General features: G+C 44.7%; 2 protein-coding genes across 2 annotated transcripts in view; one reads left to right on the plus strand and one right to left on the minus strand.

The window, feature by feature from the left end:
• Positions 1-1026: 1026 nt before the first annotated feature.
• Positions 1027-3193, minus strand: GVQW3 (GVQW motif containing 3). The gene has a single exon (XM_036324916.1). It carries the CDS (start codon positions 2437-2439, stop codon positions 1807-1809), a length of 633 nt encoding a protein of 210 aa, XP_036180809.1. The 5' UTR covers positions 2440-3193; the 3' UTR covers positions 1027-1806.
• The window catches only part of THAP12 (THAP domain containing 12), a 38913-nt gene continuing 21323 nt past the window's right edge, over positions 3184-20773 (plus strand). Inside the window, 1 exon segment of the mRNA XM_036324915.1 lies at positions 3184-3514. Coding sequence (XP_036180808.1) covers positions 3426-3514 — 89 coding nt within the window. The 5' untranslated portion in view covers positions 3184-3425.

Genomic DNA, 20773 nt, shown 5'->3' on the forward strand with positions numbered 1-20773 from the left:
ACTTGTAATGTTTTGAAGATACAGTGAAAGAATAGAACTAAAAATAACTGTTGAATAACAGTAACCTCTATCAACTAATATTGCTTATTAACTTACTAGTTGAATAATAGGAGGTGTTATATGTAAAAATCCTTGGGTAAAACATAGGCATTGGCCAATCCTGTGAAATGCTATTAATAACCAACCATCCTGCACCTCCACCAGACATTCTGAGAGGTTTCATCTATGTGGCATTACTTGGAACCCACTTGAGGAAAGTTCCATTCCATATATCCTGGCAGAGAGGCAGGAAAATATAAGGGGTTTGAACTTATATAGATTGCTTTGGGGGAGAAGGGGTTGATAATAATCAAATAAGTAGGTTATTATAAACCTATCCACTATTTATAAATTGGCATGGAGTTGGGGGCAGAGGAGAGGAAGCAAATGATTCCAAATTGTTGATCTTCTGCAATACCATTCTCTTCCTCTTTGGACTTTGCTATTTCAGCCAAAAGTACCATCATTTTCTTACTAATGCAGCTTCAAAGCCTCATGCTGTTCCACCTGCCTGGGAAGCTCTCCCTAATTTCCTAGCCCCGTGTCCCATCTTTCCTTATAGATCCAGCTCAAGAACCACCTCATCCATGAAGTGCACCCAGCCCTTGGTGATTTTGTTTCATAACGTCACACTATCAGTGCCCAGCAATGTTCTAAAAACACAGCTGCTCAAAAAGCACTTGAAAATGTTGGTGATAGTTGCTAAAATCAGGCTGCTGTGTGGGTATCAGCACCAGCATGTAGACAGCAGACTCCCTTAATGCAGGATCTAGAGCAGTGATGGCGAACCTATGACACGCGTGTCAGAGGTGACACGCGAACTCATTTTTTTGGTTGACTTTTCTTTGTTAAATGGCATTTAAATATATACAATAAATGTCAAAAATATAAATCTTTGTTTTACTATGGTTGAAAATATCAAAAAATTTCTATATGTGACACGGCACCAGAGTTAAGTTAGGGTTTTTCAAAATGCTGACACACCGAGCTCAAAAGGTTCGCCATCACTGATCTAGAGTGTCGCTTGGTCTCCCTCCCCACACAGCACAGCCTGGGTCTGAGTCCCCTGGTTTATATTTTCAGGGATCAGATCCTCATCTTCCAGCAGAGAAGATACCCAAATGAGTGGGGGTGGGGGTGAGGGGCCAAAAGCACAGCACTAAAAGGAAACAAACCCAGCTCTTTTGTGAGGGGTAGATCTGTGAGCTCAATATAAATATGGGTTGGCCAATCAATTCAGGGGGGTGGGGGGGTGGGGTCACAATGAATCATTTGGGCTGCACTGACTCTTAGTATTGCTCACTATGTCAGCATGACACTCCCTTCTGGACCATACCTCTGGCCCTGACGGTGAAGCAGACTAGAACTGGAGGCCTTCTCTTGGAGTCCTCCCAGAAGAGTATGCCTCCCTGGGCAGATGTAGACTCCAGGAGATCCTGTTCCCACCTCTCACTGGTCTGATCCCCAGAATGTTAAGAACATAGCAACAGGACAGCCACATGATCTAAGGCCTGGGCAGTGAAGAGACCCAAACTTGCTAAGTGAAAGAAATCAAGAACAAGCAAAAACTAGAAGTTAACAGCCAAAGGTTCTTCAAAGTTGTGGAGAAGATCAGCAAGGAAGATGGCCAGCCCAACAGTCCAGCAGAATAACTAGGAGAGCCATGGCATGCAGGGTGGTAGACAGGATTGAATACAGACGAGCAGTAAATGAAGGTGCCTAACAGTGACGCAGCTTTCCAGCTCAGGTTCAGCCGTCTCAGTCCTTTCACCAGGGTGTGAACCAATCTTGAGCTGCCCTGGCGGGAAGGCTTGCTGGAGACCAGGCCTGCAGAAGCTGGCAGGCAGGATAGGGGATTCTGGGATGAGACACAGGCAGGTGCATTTCCCCACCAGCTTCACGAGGGAGATGACTCCATGTTTCAGAACCTGTGACCTCTTTCTTTACACACGAGCTGCTTTTCCTCGTTTCTTTGGAAAGATCCGAAAGAAAGCCAAGTTTCCGAGGTTTAGGATCACCCTTCAAAATACCGCATATAACTTTGGCAGACACTTTCCTCATGTTCAAGTTTTCTTTCAGAATGAGTCTAACAGTCTCTTTATCTAAATTTAACTGTTCAGCCATCATCCTCACTGTTAACTGCCTGTTTGAACAAACCAAGTCCTTGACCTTTTGGATATTGTCATCTGTCCGGTGGGTAACTGGACGGCCACTTCGGGCATCATCGCGAACATCTTCCCGTCCTTCTCTAAACCTTTTGTGCCAGTCATAAACTCTGGCCCTCGACATGACTTCATGCCCATAAGCTTCTTTTAAAAGACAGTGGGTCTCACTTGCAGACTTGTTCAGTTTCACGCAAAATTTTATACTAATCCTTTGCTCTAGATAGCGGTCACTCATTCTGGCAACACAGGAACGTTAACATGTCACGACTGTGAGGGGAAGACAAAGGGCCCGATCTCTATCCAAAGGGACCGATCTCTATCCGGCTGCAAGTGGACTCGGGGTGCTCGCTATTCTTGATCCTCTGGAAGCCTCACCGGAAAGAGTACCTGCTTTTCTGAGCTTTCAGTCGAGGCCGGGGAAGCCCGTTCTGAGAAGCTAATGGAGCCAAAGAGTAGCTGCAAAACTGGGGAAAATGAAACCTGCTACCACCCCACGTCTGCATCTAACTCGTGCACGCAGATCTGCCAGGAATGTCCAGGTCAGTCCCCAAGATCGTCCCGATTCCGCGGCCCTTAAAAGTCTGGCGATTTCTGCAACAGAGGCCTAAGTGGTGGCATCTTGAGCAGGCAGAGAAGCACCAGCGATGTAACGTGCCAGCTCGCCCTAGATGTGCAGAATCCCGCGCACTACAGGCCCGCCGGGGAGGCCTAGTGCTCACCCGCTCTGGAGTCCCGGGAGACGCGCCCGCATGCGCAATTCCCTCCTTCGCAGGGTCGGCCTGCGCAGGCGCGTGGCTCCGGGCCCTGCCTCCGCCTCGCCACACCCGCTTCCTCGCGCGCGCCCGCCTCGGGAGAAGTCAGCGGAGAGGAAGGGGCGGGGGAGGAAGACGAAGGGAAGAGAGGGCACCCCCGGGCGCCAGGGTGCATTGTGGGAAGGAGGCGGCAGCGTCCCGGGCGGGCGGGAGGTGCACCAGCGGCGGTGGCGGCGGTAAATCCTCCCGGCCGCTCACAGCACTGTGGAGCCGCGTCCCCAGCTCGGCCTCGGACCGCGGCGCCCCTCCTGCCCCTCGCGGCTTTCCGCCCGCCCGCCCCTCCCCCCGGCGCGCCGGCCTCGCCGAGCCGGCCGGCCGGCCAGGCTCCCCTCCCCGGCCCCGACGGGCGGGCGGGCTGCCCTGAGGAGGCGGGGAGGGGAGCGCCGGGCCGGCCCGCGGGCGGGCGACGATGCCGAACTTCTGCGCGGCCCCCAATTGCACGCGGAAGAGCACGCAGTCGGATCTGGCCTTCTTCAGGTTCCCGAGGGATCCGGCCAGGTAAGCGGCCGGCGCCGGGCTGGCAGCCGGGCCCCCCTCCGAGGCGCGCGCTGCCGACCGCGGGTCCCGAGCGGCGAGGGGCGTGTGGGAGGCGCGGAGAGAGGCACCGGCGTCGACCCCAGCCTCGGACCCCGGTGGAGAACGGGCCGCGAGCAGCGGGCGGGCGGGCGGGCCACCGGGGACCTCGGAGCACGTGCGCCGGGCGAGGGTTCGGCGCCGAGGGCACCACCCGAAGTGAGAGGCCCCCGGGGCGGCGCGCGGGCCGGTTCAACTGGGTTCCCGGCCCGGTTCGCGTGCTGTGTGATTTCTGACCAGGCGCTTTCTCCTCTGGGCTTCCGTTTCCCCAGCTGTCAAAAGAGGGTGGTCACCCGGCTCTTTCCTCTTCTGGGCACCACCCCCGGGACGGGGGTTCTTGTCGGGGTCCGGCCCCCTTCTTTGATCTTAGGCTGAGGCTCAGTTGCTTCCTCCTGGATCCTGATCGTGGGAATTCTAGCTCCGGCCGTTCGCTCGATCTCTCGTTCGGTTATTGCGGGGATAACGGTGTGGGGGGTGAGGGTGACGGGAGTGACGCGAAGGAGAGGCACTGGTATGGACGCCTTCCTGAGTCCCTTACGCACCCTCCCTTAGAGGGTGACAGCGTAGAGGCTGCTCAAAAGGCGGAGGATTACCCCTTGGCCTGTTGTTGATTTAGTCCAGCGGTTCTCAACCTGTGGGTCGCGACCCCTTTGGCGGTCGAACGACCCTTTCACAGGGGTCGCCTAAGACCATCCTGCATATCAGATGTTGACATTACGATTCACAACAGTAGCAACATTACAGTTATGAAGTTGCAACGAACATAACTTTATGGTTGGGGGTCACCACAACATGAGGAACTGTATTAAAGGGTCGTGGCATTAGGAAGGTTGAGAACCACGGATTTAGTCATTTCAAATGAACACACCCGCTGTGTGTTGGGTGCTGGAAATTCACAAGGGAATGAGGGTTGCCTGCAGAAAGCGCACAGTTCATTAAAGAGGCAAGTATAGCCGAGACCGGTTTGGCTCAGTGGATAGAGCGTCGGCCTGCGGACTGAAGGGTCCCAGGTTCGATTCCGGTCAAGGGCATGTACCTGGGTTGCGGGCACATCCCCAGTGGGAGATGTGCAGGAGGCAGCTGATCGGTGTTTCTCTCTCATCGATGTTTCTGACTATCTCTCTCCCTTCCAATATATTTAAAAAAAGAGAGAGAGAGAGAGAGAGAGAGAGACAAGTATAAGCAGACGATTGTAATATCGATTGTAAATATGACATGCTTTGTATTTGTTAGTTCCACAAATGTTTATGGAAGGCCTACTGTGTGCTTGCCGGGCATTGTTCTGAGCACTGGGAGTGTACAAATGAACAGTTCATGGAGTTTACATTCTGATGGGGGGCAACAGACACATACGTAATGTGTCAGGTGTGATAAATACAGTACGATGGAGAAAGCACACATGTTGTGGGGTGGGGGAGTAAGGAGGAGCAGGGGAGGCACACTTGCTATTGTAAATAAGGCAATCAGAGAAGGCCTCACTAAGAAGTTGAATTGGAGCAAAGACCAGTGGTAGGTAAGGGGGCTAGCCATGAAGAGTTCTACGGGAAGAGCATCCCAGTCTGTGGAAACAGTAAATGCAAAGGGGGGGCATGGCTCCACTGTTAGAGGTACAGCCAGAAGTCCATGGACTGCTAGAGCTGGTTTAAGGAAGGAGAGAGAGGGAAAAGATGAGACCAGAAAAGTGTGTGTGGGGGGGGGGGGGGGGACACGACAAATTGGTTAGGACATTGTAGGCCATGGGAAGCACTTTGGGCATTTATTCTGAATGAGATAGGAAGTCATCAAAGGGTTTAGAGCAGAGACTTACGCTTCAAACAGGATCACTGGCTGCTTGCTGAAGGGAAGCAAAGGTGAGAATAGAAGACCAGTTAATGGCAATTGCAATAAATTAGGTTAGTAGAGGAGGAGGTGGCGGTAAGTTGTTGCATTTGGGTTATGTTTTGAAGATGAAGCCAACAGAATTTGTTAAATGGTTTAGATGGGGAATATTAAAGGCTTGGTTTGAGACGTGAAGCTTAAGATACCTGATAGACATTCAGGAATAGATATCTTTCTTCATAGCCATATCTAGAAATAAACTCAAAGTGACCCATATTTAGATTAATGACCTAAATATTTAAGAGCTAAAACCATAAAAAGATATACACGTCTGGGATTTAGAGACTTCCAGACTGGAGATTATAAATATGGATGTTCTCAGTTTATAGAGGGTATTTAAAGCCAGAGTGTCAGTTAAATAAAGCAGAGTTAAGTCGGAGGGTTGCGCCCTGGAGCGTTCCTAATGTTTAAAAGTTCAGGGAGATGAGGAGGAACTAGCTCAGGAGAATGAGGTACAGGCAGTCCTCAGGTTAAGTTGGAGATCAGCTCCTATGGCGCAACTCGATTTTCACCGTAAGTCGGAACCCACCCACATAAGCACCTACGTCACTCTCATGGAGCACATGCACAGCAGTAATGAAGTGAAACAGTAAAAAGAATTTAAAAGAAAGATAATTCCTGACCTTTACTTGTGGTAAATAAATAATAATGAACATAAAGCACATATGTACATACATCGAAATGATGGAACTTTTTTTATATGTATACTGTAAATGGGAGATGGCGACGTAACCACGAAACGACGTAAATCGAGTCCAAGGTAACCCGAGGACTGCCTGTATAATTTTGGGGTTCTATGGGAGCAGAGAAGAGGAGAATCTTATCTGACTCAACCTTACCCCAAGAAGCATTATCTTCATTTTACATAAATTTTAGCCCAAGGACATTTTTGGGAATATCTTTCTCTTTTCATTATACTTCTTAGCCAGGAGTATGGGCTGTAGGGTTTACAGCCTTAGATTTGGGAGGAATTTTTAGATCTAGTGCAATATCCCTTGAATTGCTGGAATTTCCCCAATTGAAATGGTGTTTTAACCGTTTTTTTTTGGGGGGGGGGCACTGTCCCCTTTTGAGAATCAACATAAGGACTCTTGAGGAAAAAACATGGACACACACTTTTGCATTCTACTCAAGTTATTTGTGAACCTTTCTTAGGGGTCGGCCTGTGCATTCCTGACAGGTGGGCCTTTGTTTAAAAAACCACCAGTGATGGTTCTCTGCTTTGCCTGGGGACATTTGAGGATTCTGGACAGCTTTAGCTATTGTTTCTTCTTTGTTTTGAGTGGAAATCTATACCTTCCTATAATTTACGTTTTGGAAATCCTAGTTTTGTTCCCAGGGTCATACTGAGCAAGTCTGTGCCCTTTTCATGTACCTAGTCCTTTGAGTATTTCAGGACCAAATTAAGAACTTTTATTTCTTTTTTAAAAATATATATTTTATTGATTTTTTTTTTACAGAGAGGTAGGGAGAGGTATAGAGAGTTAGAAACATCGATGAGAGAGAAACATCAATCAGCTACCTGTTGCATACTCCTTACTGGTTATGTGCCTGAAACCAAGGTACATGCCCTTGACCGGAATCAAACCTGGAACCCTTGAGTCCACAGGCTGAGACTCTATCCACTAAGCCAAACTGGTTAGGGCAAGAACTTTTCTTTAAAAAAAAAACAAAAAAACCCCACATTTTTTATTGAGATATGATTCACTTACCAAACAGTTCACCCATTAAAAGTGTACAATTCAGTCTTGGCCCATGTTGCTCAGTGGTTAGAGTGCCACCCCCGCACACCTAAGGGTGGCACGTTCGATTTCAGTAAGGGTATGTACCTGGTTGCAGGTTTGATCCCCCGACCTGGTCCTGGTGTGTGTAGATGTATCCATCACATTGGTGTCTGTCATTCCTTCTCTCTCCCTCTTCCCTTCCACTCCCTCCCTCCCCGGCCCTTTCCCTCCCTCCCTCCCTTCCTCCCTCCCTTTCACTCTCTCTAAAAATCAACGGAAAAATATCCTCGGGTAAAGATTAACACCAACAAAAAAGTACAATTCAGTGATTTTCAGAATATTATTACATTATTTTTAAAATTTTTGATAAAATATACATAACAAAATTTGCCATTTTAATTATTTTAGTGTATAAGTCAGTGGCATTAATTACATTCACTATGTTGTGCAAACCATCACCACTATATATTTCCAAAGATTTTTCATTACCCAAAGCAAAAACTGTAACTATTAAGCAACACCCCCCTCCCCCCAGCATCCCATCCTTTCTGACCTACCTTTAGTCTCCATGAATTTGTTCTATGTATTTCATGTAAGTGGAATGATACAATTATTGTCCTTTTATGTCTGGTTTATTTTACTTAACATAATATATTCAAGGCCTTTTTATACAAACCAGATCTCATAGTGTAGGATTTCAAATTACACTATATTTGACAGTTTCTTTTTTACCATGACCAGAATTAATTATAATAAAGAAGTAGTTTCCAGAGGTGTTTATTGAATTAACTAGAGGCCTGGTGCATGAATTCGTGCATAGGTGTGGTCCCTCTGGATGGCCTGCAGGGATTGGGCCAAAACCTGCAGTCCAACGCTGCCTGCCGCTCCTTCCTGCTGCTCCTTCCTGCCGCTCCCGCTCATCCTGGCCCTACTGTGCCTGCCTCGGGCTTGCACCCAGTCAGTCCTGATCGGAAGAGGCTCGCACCAGTCATGAGCCCTGCAACTGGCGCCCTCCCAAGGGGAGTGGCCTGCGGGATCGGGCTGAAACCAGCTCTCCAACATCCCCTGAGGGGTCCCGGATTGTGAGAGGGCACAGGCCAAGCTGAGGGACCCCACTGGTGCAGGGAGGGACCGTGGGAGGGCTCCAGGGCATGTCCAGCCTATTTTGCTTAGCCCCAATTGGCCAGATGCCAGCAGCAAGCTAACCTACTGATCGGAGCATCTGCCCCCTCGTGGTCAGTGCACATTGTAGTGACTGATCGACCAGTTGACTGTCTGTCCTCTGGTGGTCAGTGCACCTCATAGTGAGCGGTTGAGCAGCCTTAGAATATCATTAGCATATTACACTTTGGTTCAGGGGTCCTCAAACTACGGCCCGCAGGCCACATGCAGCCCGCTGAAAACATTTGTTTTTTACTTCAAAATAAGATATGTGCAGTGTGCATAGGAATTTGTTCATAGTTTTTTTTTAAAACTATAGTCCGGCCCTCTAACGGTCTGAGGGACAGTGAACTGGCCCCCTGTTTAAAAAGTTTGAGGACCCCTGCTTTGGTTGGTTGGTTGGTTGTTCTGCCGCTCAGTCTATTTGCATATTACCCTTTTATTATATAGGATTATTATATAGGATAACAGTATTTTTAGGGTTCTTAGTTATAAGTAGTTTTTTTCTATAAATGAGTTGTAGGGAAGGTTGAGAAAAGGTGACATTGCTAACCTATCTATTCTTCAAAAGTTAACTAACATTTTTAACTAACAATGAAGGTAAGTATATTTATGCTATTAAGTAGCACATTTCCCATTCATCATACTTATAAATTTTATGCACACTTAGAAACAGCTATTTAGAAGTAATTTAAATTCAAGAATATAATTAATAGAGGACATAATGTGGAATTTTATACCATAATAGCTTTTATCAGTTTAGAAAAAGTGGCATTAATGTGCCCTTTCTTTTAATACAAAATAATAGAATCAAATCACTTAGGGTAGTAGCAGGGAAGTCATAGATTACCTAAAATTAAAGTTAAAAAACAAACAAACAACGGGCCAAAATTTGATTGCTCCAGAATGGCTTGACTAATGACAACGCTTAACGGGAACCTGGGAATCATTCACGGTGGCTCATTCCCAGACCAAGTGAGAAGGTACAAGTAGACCTAACTGAATTGCTCCTATTAAGAGTGAGTTGGGCAATTGAAGAAGACCTCTTCTCCTCCTCATCCCTAAAGTGGTGAGGTCTTCCAAGATTTTTTTTTTTATAGCAATTTAAAGGTAATTGAGGGTTGTAAAATGTTAAAGTGGCTTTCCAGACACTCATGAAGAGTCCCCAAAACCCTTTCAAAGAATCTGAAGGTAAAAACTATTTTTATAGTAGCACTGTCATTATTTGCCTTTTCATGCTCATTCTCTCAAAAGCATATAGTGCAGTATTTCAGGGGGTATATACCATATAATAACATCATTGCTCTAATAATTACATAATGTTTTTCTAAAATTTTCTAAGTATGATTATTCAAATGCAGGTGTTTAGTAGACATTTTCTCAGAAATTAATGTAATAAGCCTGTCACTCCAAAGAAAACAACTAACGTATGCACTCAAGCAAAAATAGAAATTTGGAGAAAACATATGCACCACCTTGAACTTGACAGCTCTCTAATACTTACAGGACTATTCTGATGAGATCAATGGTGATATTGATAGTTATGACTTTTAAAATATATTGTATAATGAAATGTGTTACCATTTAGATGGTCTGCATAACTCAATATTTTCCAAATTGACCATTTCATGATTTTACAAAGACTTGCATGGAAAAAGCTATATTCAAAGTACAAGATAAACCAATGGACTTTATTGTAACCACTAGAGTGTGAAAAGGTCATTGGTCTGGTTTCAGATTCTACATTGCAACTAATCTTTAAGAAAGATTTTTGGTGGAGTTTTAGTGTGGTATCTAATAAGAACATTCACAATTTTGTGGAAAAGGAGGAATCCTATTTAATAAAAGGCTAATATGCAAATCAACTGAATGGCGGAACAGTCAGTTGCTATGATGTGCACTGACCACTAGGGAGTAGACACTCAATGCAGGAACTGCCTCCTGGTGGTCAGTGCACTCCCATAGGGGGAGCGTTGCTCAGCCAGAAGTTGGGCTCATAGCTGGTGAGCGCAGCTGTGGTGGCAGGAACCTCTCCTGCTAAGGACCCCTCGGGTGATGTCCGTCTGCTGGCTTAGGTCTGCTTCCCGGTCCCAGATGCGAGAGGGCAAGAGGGTGCAGGCCGGGCTGAGGGATCCCTTTTCCCCCTGCTCCCCCCCCCGCCCCCCCGTGCATGAATGTCATGCACCAGGCCTCTAGTATTTTAATAACCTTTTTACTTATTTATTTTTGTTAATCCTCACCCAAGCATATTTTTTTCTATTGACAGTCGGGGTGGGGGGGAGAGAAAGAGAGAAAGAAACATTGGTGTGAGAGAAACACATTGATTGGTTTCCTCCTGTACACGTCCCTACTGCAGCTGGGGAGTGAACCTGAAATCCTTTGGTTTGCAGGCAGGGCTCTAACCAGTGAGCAACATCGGCCAGGGCTAGTAACCTTTTAAACTGCATGTCAGTGTGATGCCAGATTTTCTCTATATAGTCAACCAGAACAATATATGGCAGCAGATTAAGTATAAAAGCAGATGTGGGAATCTAGCTATCTTCTATTAAGCTCGACATTAGAGTTTTGGAGAGATGGAAATCAATGCAATTATTTTGACTAAACTAACTGAACATTTTCAGTAAATGTTTTTTGTTTGTTTTGGAAAATATGGTTATTTTTCATTAGAATGTTATCTATGTTAACATGTAATGGGATGAATAAATATTAAGTTTTTCTCAGTTTTAATTTCTACAATTACAAATATTGATAGATAAAACCCACATAAATAAAAAAAGCTCTTTAGATCCTCAATAATTTAAGAATGTAAAAGGGTCCTGAAACTGAAGTTTGAGAAATGTTTCTATAAAGTATCTTTTAAAAAAAAAATCTTTATTATAGATTTCAGAGAGGAAGGGAGAGGAAGAGAGAGATAGAAACATCAATAATGAGCAAGATTCTCTCTCATGGATGAGGTTTCTATCTCTCTCCCATCCTCTCTGAAATCAATAAAAATATATTTTACAAAAAAGAAGTATGTGTCGGAAAAACCAAGATGGAGGCATAGGTAAACACCGGAGTTAGCTGCCTCGAACAACCACTTCACAAATACAACTAAAAGACGGAACGGACATCGCCCAGAACCACAGGAAGACTGGCTGAGGGGAAATTCTTCAACTAGAAGGAAAGAGAACAGCATACGAGACTCAGAGGAGGCACAGTGCGGAAAATACAAAGGTGCAGAGGTGCGCGTGGAGTGGGCTGGTGTCTGAGGGCATGGTTGTCGTTTTCAATCGGGAGGGAGTCTCAGATTCTGAGCTCCAGTTCTGGGCGAGTCTCTAGGGACCCAGACTCAAACCGGAGAAGCGGGACTGTCTGGCTTCGGTCGGAACGCGAGGGCAGCTTTCTCTCCGAGGTTTGCAGTGGTTGCTGGGACTCTGAGAGGCAGAGCCTCTGGGGACGGGACTGAGAGCAGCCATAACTGCTCCCTCCACCCGCTCTGTTGATCCCGTGCGACCAGCCCCACCCAAGCCCTGCGCAGAGCCATTTGCCAGATAGCCTCAGGCAAAGGCTAGATTAGCACCTCCCTAGAGGACAGAAGTTTTCCCACTGCAGACACAGCTGATTCTCACAGCCAGTTGGCCTGGAGGTCAAATCCCCCTAGTATTAACTACAACAATCAAGGCTTAACTACAACAAGACTGTGAACAAAGACCACTAGGGGGTGCACCAAGAAAGCATAAAAATGCGGAGACAAAGAAACAGGACAAAACTGTCAATGGAGGATATTGAGTTCAGAACCACACTTTTAAGGTCTCTCAAGAACTGTCTAGAAGCCTCCGATAAAGTTATTGAGATCCTCAAGAAATCTAATGAGACCCTCGATGTTGTGATAAAGAACCAACTAGAAATTAAGCATACACGGACTGAAATAACGAATATTATACAGACTCCCAACAGCAGACCAGAGGAGCGCAAGAATCAAGGCAAAGATTTGAAATGCGAAGAAGCAAAAAACACCCAACCAGAAAAGCAAAATGAAAAAAGAATCCGAAAATACGAAGATAGTGTAAGGAGCCTCTGGGACAGCTTCAAGCGTACCAACATCAGAATTATAGGGGTGCCAGAAGATGAGAGAGACCAAGATATTGAAAACCTATTTGAAGAAATAATGACAGAAAACTTCCCCTACCTGGTGAAAAAAATAGACTTATAAGTCCAGGAAGCGCAGAGAACCCCAAACAAAAGGAATCCAAAGAGGACCACACCAAGACACATCATAATTAAAATGCCAAGAGCAAAAGACAAAGAGAGAATGTTAAAAGCAGCAAGAGAAAGAAACTCAGTTACCTACAAGGGAATACCCATACGACTGTCAGCTGATTTCTCAACAGAAACTTTGCAGGCCAGAAGGGAGTGGCAAGAAATATTCAAAGTGATGAATGCCAAGAACCTACAACCAAGATTACTTTATCCAGCAAAGCTATCATTCAGAATTGAAGGTCAGATAAAGAGCTTCACAGATAAGGAAAAGCTAAAGGAGTTCATCACCACCAAACCTTTATATGAAATGCTGAAAGGTATCCTTTAAGAAGAGGAAGAAGAAGAAAAAGGTAAAGATACTAATTATGAACAACAAATATGCATCTATCAACAAGTGAATCTAGGAATCAAGTGAATAAATAATCTGATGAACAGAATGAACTGGTGATTATAATAGAATCAGGGACATAGAAAGGGAATGGACTCACTATTCTTGGTGGGGAAAGGGGTGTGGGAGATGCGGGAAGAGACTGGACAAAAATTGTGCACCTAGGGATGAGGACAGTGGGGGCGGTAAGGGCAGAGGGTGGGGTGGGAACTGGGTGGAGGGGAGCTATGGGGGGGAAAAAAGAGGAACAAATGTAATAATCTGAACAATAAAAATTTACTAAAAAAAAAAAAAAGAAAGAAAAACATCAATAATGAGAGAGAATCATCGAATGGCTGCCTCCTGCACGCTTCCCCCCACCCCCCCTTTTCCAGGGATCGAGCCCACAACCTGGGCATGTGCCCTTGACCAGAATCAAACCCGGGACCCTTCAGTCCGCAAGCCAGAGCTCTATCCACTAAGCCAAACCAGCTAGGTCTAAAATATGATCTTAAAGTACTTTCATATCATCTCATTTAATCCTTCAAACAATGTTGTAAGTTGCAATAATAACATTTCTTATAGAACAGTTTATATTCTATGTGTTTTATGTACATTGTTTCAAAATTGACTTGCAGTCAATTTTGAGATAGTTCTTGCTTCAGATAACCAAAGCAGGCACAGAGAGGTTAGCTAATTTGTTCACAGTCCCACAGGAATATCTAAAACCCCAAAGGTAGGATAAATATGTACTATTACTCAAAATTATTTGGCCATTAAACCTTTTTTAAAAAAATGGTTTTTGGAATATGTTTTTAGAAATGTGACATATTAGTAGGAGATCATTTAAGGGAAAAAATTAAGATAGAAAGTGACCATTGGATTTGGCAGGATGGAAATCATCAATAATCTTGAGCAGTTTTAGTGGAAAAGGGATGAAGCAGAAGCCTTTGGTCAAGAATGTGAGATAAGAAAGTGGATACAATGAAAATGGACTCTAATTAGTTTTGCTATGTAGAGGATAAGGGTTAAGGAAGTTTTTAAGATGGGAGATATTAGGACATGTTTATACTGATGGTAATAAACTGGTAGGATACATTTAGGATGTTGAGAGACCATATACAGAGAAGTGAGGAGGGGGAGGCTTACTTACCTGTGTGTGTGTATATACTTACTCATCTACACACACACATGGATGTACAGATGCACATCTGAATCAGGAAAAGTTTCCATCAAGAAATGACATTTAAGCTAAGATCTGAGGACTAATCTTTGCATAGGCTTTCCTATGTAAAAGAAGTGAAAAAGTAATAAAGAGGATACTAGGCTGAATAAACAGCATGGGGAACAGCCCTAAAATAGAAATGACCACAGTGCATTCATGAAACTGAAGGCCTGTGAGGCAGGCAGAGAGAGTGGAAGGATGGTATGATATGAGGCTGGGATGGTGGACAAGGTACAAATTGTGCAGGGTCTTGTAAGACATGTGAGGGGTTGGTTTTTATATTAAGAATAATGAGAAGCCACAAAGGATTATAAGCAGGGAAAGACATTCCTGTATAGGCTTTTAAAAACATTTACTCTGCAGCAAGGAGAAGGGGTTAGAGAAGAGCAAAAGATCAATTTGGAAGTAGATGAATTTGGGGAGTCATTCCATTCTGTTAAGGGAAAATATGACAGAGTCTGGAATACAGGGCATGGGACAGAGAGAGCTAGGAAAGGAGCAACATTGAAAAAAAAACACACAAAAAACAGCAATTGAGAGATGATGATGTAAGTATCCTATCTAATAAAAGACAAATAGGGTAATTAACTGTACCTCCAATATGCTTCCCATTGGCTAATCAGTGATATGCAAATTAACTGCCAACTAAGATGGTGGCCAGCAGCCACGCAGCTGAAGCGAACATGAGGCTTGGTTGCCTCGGCGAAGGTTCCCCGCCTGCCGTGGCCCGGCTCTGAGCCTGAAAGCAACAGCTCCGAAAGCAACTATGTTTTAATTATAGAAGCTAAATAAATCCCAGATACCTGCTTTCAGCCAGCCAAGGTCTCAGAGCTGGAGCTGCAACAGTGTTTCAATTATATAAGCCAAACAAACCCCAGATACCTGCTTTCAGCAGGCGAGGCCTCAGAGCTGGAGCCAGCTCTCAGCTCCAGTGACAGCCATAGAAGGTAAATAAATCCCAGAATAAAAAAGAAAAAAAGGAGAGGTTGGGAGCTTCAGTCGCCCACCAGCCTGAAAACGGCCCTCAGCCCCTCACCCAGACTGGCCAGGCCACCCCAGTGGGGACCCCCACCCTGAAGGGGGTGCGACCAGATGCAAACAGCCATCAGCCCCTCATCCAGGCTGGCCAGGCACCCAAGCAGGACCCCCACCCTGATCCGGGACACCCCTCAGGGCAAACCAGCCGGGCCCCACCCGTGCACCAGGCCTCTATCCTATATAGTAAAAGGGTAATATGCAAACTGACCCTAACAGCAGAAAGACTGGGAATGACTGGTCACTATGACACACATTGACCACCAGGAGGCTGATGCTTAATGCAGGAGCTGCCCTCTGGTGGTCAGGGCACTCTCACATGGGGAGCTCTGCTCAGCCACAAGCCAGGCTGATGGCTGCCAGTACAGCGGTGGTGGTGGGAGCCTTTCCTGCCTCCTCAGCAGTGCTAAAGATGTCCAACTGCAGTTTAGGCCTTCTCCCCGCTGGCAAGTGGACATCCCCCGAGGGCTGCCGGGCTGCCAGAGGGATGTCTGATTGCCATCTTAGACCCAATCCCCCGGGGAGCAGGCCCAAGCCAGCAGGTGGTCATCCCCCGAGGGGTCCCAGACTGCGAGAGGGCACAGGTCGGGCTGAGGGACCCCCCACCCCGAGTGCACAAATTTTTGTGCACTGGGCCTTTAGTGTATATATAAGCACATATAAATATACTAGAGGTCTGGTGCACAAATTTGTGCACACTGAAAGGAAATTAATTAGAAGAAATATTTTAATATTACTATTTGCCTTTTCTCTATAATAGAAGTGTCAACCAAATTCACAATCGACAATGACAGATGGAAACACACATGCAATTGGCAACAGTGAGAGCTTTATATATACAGTAAGTCCTTGGGTTATGGCGGAGATCTGTTCCTCCAGCGCGATGTAATGCGATTTTCACCGTAAGTCGGAACCCACCTACATAAGCACCTACGTCACTCACATGGAGCACATACACAGCAGTAATGAAGTGAAACAGTAAAAAAAATTTAAAAGAAAGATAACAATTCCTGACCTTTACTTGTGGTAAATAAATAAAAAACACAAAGCACATATGTATCTATATTGAAATGACGAAACTTTTTTTTTTTTTTAATAAATAAATGGGAGATGGTGTTGTAACCACAAAATGATGTACATCGAGTCCGATGTAACCTGAGGACTGTCTGTATAGATATAGATAAACTTGCTTAATTAGACCTGCTTTCTGATTTAGTTAAACTTTTTCCAGCCCAGTGAAGCACCCCAACTTCTCTTTCAGGTAATTATCAGCAACACAGCAGTAAATATCAACACAAGGCAGATTATTATTGTAGATCATGTAGGGAGAACAAAGGGTGAAATATTTAACTATAGCAGTGTTTGACTATATTCTGTGCAGTGAGAAAACCTGAAGTCATTTTCAAGTTTCATCATTCCTTACTTCTTTTCAGTCAGGTCAAGTTTCTAAATGTTCGAAATCTATTTTCTGGCTAAAGAAAAGAAAATAGGATTCTACCCAGTCTCCTGTCTACCTACTCCGGGAATTCTGTGAGGATCAAATGAGATGAGGCATGTGAAAACACTTCACAGACATTTGGTTAAAGTGTAAAATGTTTGCACCTGGCTATAAAGCAAGTCGTGTTCATGGGCTGAAGAAACTTCAAGGAGGCTAGTTACTAGGGAGAAGAAGCTGGGCGTTGCTACATGATGTCATTACCCGGCACCTACAGCCACAGTTTCTGGGCTGGGCTGGGCTGTGGGCCACATTTTGCACCATGGGGTCTCGGCAACATTGGCTGCGATTTGGTAGGCTGTCACTCCAGGGTGGTGGCAGGGCCTGTGTCCCACTTGGGGGAAGCTGAGTGTTGCTTTGTCAGTGCCAGGTCCGCATTGCCATGTCTCATAAATGGCCAGTGCATGTCACGGCAGCTCCTGCATTGAGCGTCTGCCCGTTGGTGGTCAGTGTGTATAATAGCAACCAGTTGGACGGTCAAGGGACACTTAGCATATTAGCCTTTTATATATATAGATGTACAGGTATGTAAGTATTATATGTATGTATGTAAAAAAGATTTATTGTGATTTTATTACTATTAATATAAAACATATACACAGAAGATCACAAATTATAAATGTATGGCTGTTAGATTTTCAGAGTGACATGTCCATGAAATTTTTCCTGGATTAAAAAATAAATAGAATATTATTAACATCTCAAACAGTTCTCCAGTGGTCTGACTTCACTTCATGCTTCACACACATTAGATTAGTTGGTTACTGAAGAGAAGAGGAAGCTGTTTTATTGATATGACATACTTAGAGAAAAGTGCAAAAATGATAGTCTAGAACTTGATGAATTTTTACTGAACGAACATACCTAATGTTCTAGATATGGAACATTACCAGCACCTCAGAAAGCCTCCTTTTTGTCCATTCCTAATTGTTACCCCTTCCTAAATGTATCCACTATTCTATCATCACTGTGTTGGGTGTTTCCAAAGCCACCCCCATATTCAGAGATTGACTAGAAGGACTTGTGTGACTCAGTATATAGCTGTACTACTCACAGATAAGACTTATTACAGCAGTGTAGTAAGAACATACATCAGATCATAAGGGGAAAAAGACAGTGGAATATGGAGGCTGCTTTATGTTCTCTCCCTCCCTTGGTGGGGGAAGGGGAGTCACACAGAGCCCACTTCTCTCAGCAGTAAAAATGCAGCAACATGTGTACCATGTTTCTGCCCATTAGAGACCCAGTGCCTGAAGATTTTATTGGAGTCTGGTCACATAGACACTCTGCCTAGCATATACTGAAATTCCAGACTCCCAGAAGGCAGGTTTTTTATATAAATCATATTGCTTGTACAAACAGTGTAGGCACAGTGAGCCACCTTATTAGTTAGGGCAATTTTTTAAAAATTGATTTTAGAGAGAGAGAGATGAAGTGGGGGGGGGGAGAGAAACGTTGATTTATTGTTCCACTTATTTATGCATTCATAAATAATGAGAAGTTGGGCCTTTTTAATAGTTTTAGCAACTATTTTTTTAAAAAAAATTCTTTATTAGTTAAGGTATTACAAATATGTCCTTATCCCCCCATTAATCCCCCCCCCCCCCACACACACACACTCATGTTCTCATACCCCTGTTGTCCATGTCCATTGGTTTGGCTTATATGCATGCATACAAGTCCTTTGGTTGATCTCTTCCCCTTACCCCCTCCCTCCCTTACTTTCCCTCTGGGTAGTGATAGTCTGATCGCTGTTTCTCTGTCTTTGGATCTGTCCATGTTGTTCTCTATAATCCACAAATGAGTGAGATCATGTGGTATTTATCTTTCTCTGACTGGCTTATTTCACTTAGCATAATGCTCTCCAGTTCCATCCATGCTGTTGCAGAAGGCAAGAGTTCCTTCTTTTTTACTGCAGCATAGTATTCCATTGTGTAGATGTACCACAGTTTTCTAATCCACTCATCTGCTGATGGGCACTTAGGCTGTTTCCAAATTTTAGCTATGGTGAATTGTGCTGCTATGAACATAGGGGTGCATATATCCTTTCTGATTGGCGTTTCTGGTTTCTTGGGATATATTCCTAGAAGTGGGATCACTGGGTCAAATGGGAGTTCCATTTTTAGTTTTTTGAGGAAACTCTATACTGTTCTCCACAGTGGCTGCACCAGTCTGCATTCCCACCAGCAGTGCAGAAGGGTTCCTTTTTTTCCACATCCTCTCCAACACTTGTTGTTTGTTGATTTGTTGATGATAGCCATTCTGACAGGTGTGAGATGATACCACATTGTTGTTTTGATTTGCATCTCTCGTATTATTAGTGATTTTGAGCATGTTTTTATATGTCTTTCAACCTTCTGTATGTCCTCTTTTGAAAAGTGTCTATCTAGGTCCCTTGCCCATTTTTTGATTGGATTGTTTATCTTCCTGTTGTTAAGTTTCATGAGTTCCCTGTAAATGTTGGAGATTAAACCCTTATCGGTGATATCATTAGCAAATATGTTCTCCCATGTAGTGGGTCTTCTTGTTGTTTTGTTGATGGTTTCCTTTGCTGTGCAAAAGCTTTTTATTTTGATGTAATCCCATTTGTTTATTTTCTCTTTAGTTTCCATTGCCCTAGGAGCATTATCAGAGAAGAAATTCCTTCGGCATATGTTTGCGATTTTGCTGCCTGTGGATCCCTCTAGTATTTTTATGGTTTCCCTTCTTTTTTTTTTTTAAATATATTTTATTGATTTTTTACAGAGAGGAAGGGAGAGAAATAGAGAGTTAGAAACATCGATGAGAGAGAAACATCGATCACCTGCCTCCCGCACATCCCCCACTGGGGAAGTGCCTGCAACCGAGGTACATGCCCCTGACCAGAATCGAACCCGGGACCCTTCAGTCCACAGGCTGACGCTCTATCCGCTGAGCCAAACCGGCTTTGGCTATGGTTTCCCTTCTTACGTTTAAGTCTTTTATCCATTTTGAGTTTATTTTTGTGCATGGTGTGAGTTGGTGGTCTAGTTTCATCTTTTTGCATGTATCTGTCCAATTTTACCAACACCATTTATTGAAGAGACTGTCTTGACTCCATTGTATGCTCTTGCCTCCTTTGTCGAATATTAATTGAGCATAGTGGTTTGGGTCGATTTCTGGGTTCTCTGTTCTATTCTATTGATCTATATGTCTGTTCTTGTGCCAGTACCAAGCTGTTTTAAGAACAGTGGCTTTGTAATACAGTTTGATATCTGGTATTGAGATCCCACCAACTTTAGTTTTAGCAACTATTAAACCTTGCTCTCCTGGGAAACAGCTTAGAGAGGGCGCAGCTCTTGGCAACGCATTCCTTGTATGTGCCCTGACCAGAAATTGAACCCGCAGCTTTGGCATATCAGGATGGCACTCTAACCAACTGAGCAACCTGGCCAGGGCCCAGTTAGGGCAAGTTTTATGTCATTGTAGGAAACTGTTTAGCAGCCAAGTTCCCAGACACTAGTCAAAAGGCCAACCTTATAAGCAAGCCTTTCTAAGGATAGCAATCTCAGGCCTGCTCTATTAACTCTTTCCTGAACAATCACCATTTTTAAGTTTTACCTATTCTTGAATCTATTTATATAAAAACCCTGGGTGTAATGTCACGACCGAGGCTCGACAAACCAGAAGGAAGTCAGTCCTGCAGGGGTCGTCTTGGAAACGGCTGTACCTTCCCTGAGCTGTTTCCCGCGAGGGCCATGAGGTTTGAGGCAGGAACCTGCCCTCAGAGCGTGGCCGCACTGAGTCCTGGGTCCTCTTAGCAACAGTTGTGCCCACCCTGAGCTGTTTCCAGTAAGGCCGAGGTTTGAGGCAGGAACCGGCTTTCGGAGTGTGGATGCAATGAGTCCTGGGTCGCGTTGCCAAGGGCTGCACCTTCCTGGAGCTGTTTCCCAGGAGAGCAAGGTTTGAGACAGGAACCAGCCCTCGGAGCGTGTAGGCATATCTTCATAAAGTTTTAATACGTTATATTAGAGGTCGTGGTAGTACTGTTTTATCCACAGTGTCTATAGGACTTGCTGCAAATTTACTTCTCGGTGGA

The sequence above is a fragment of the Myotis myotis genome, unplaced genomic scaffold (genome assembly GCF_014108235.1).
Source record: "Myotis myotis isolate mMyoMyo1 unplaced genomic scaffold, mMyoMyo1.p scaffold_m19_p_10, whole genome shotgun sequence".
Taxonomy (NCBI): domain Eukaryota; kingdom Metazoa; phylum Chordata; class Mammalia; order Chiroptera; family Vespertilionidae; genus Myotis; species Myotis myotis.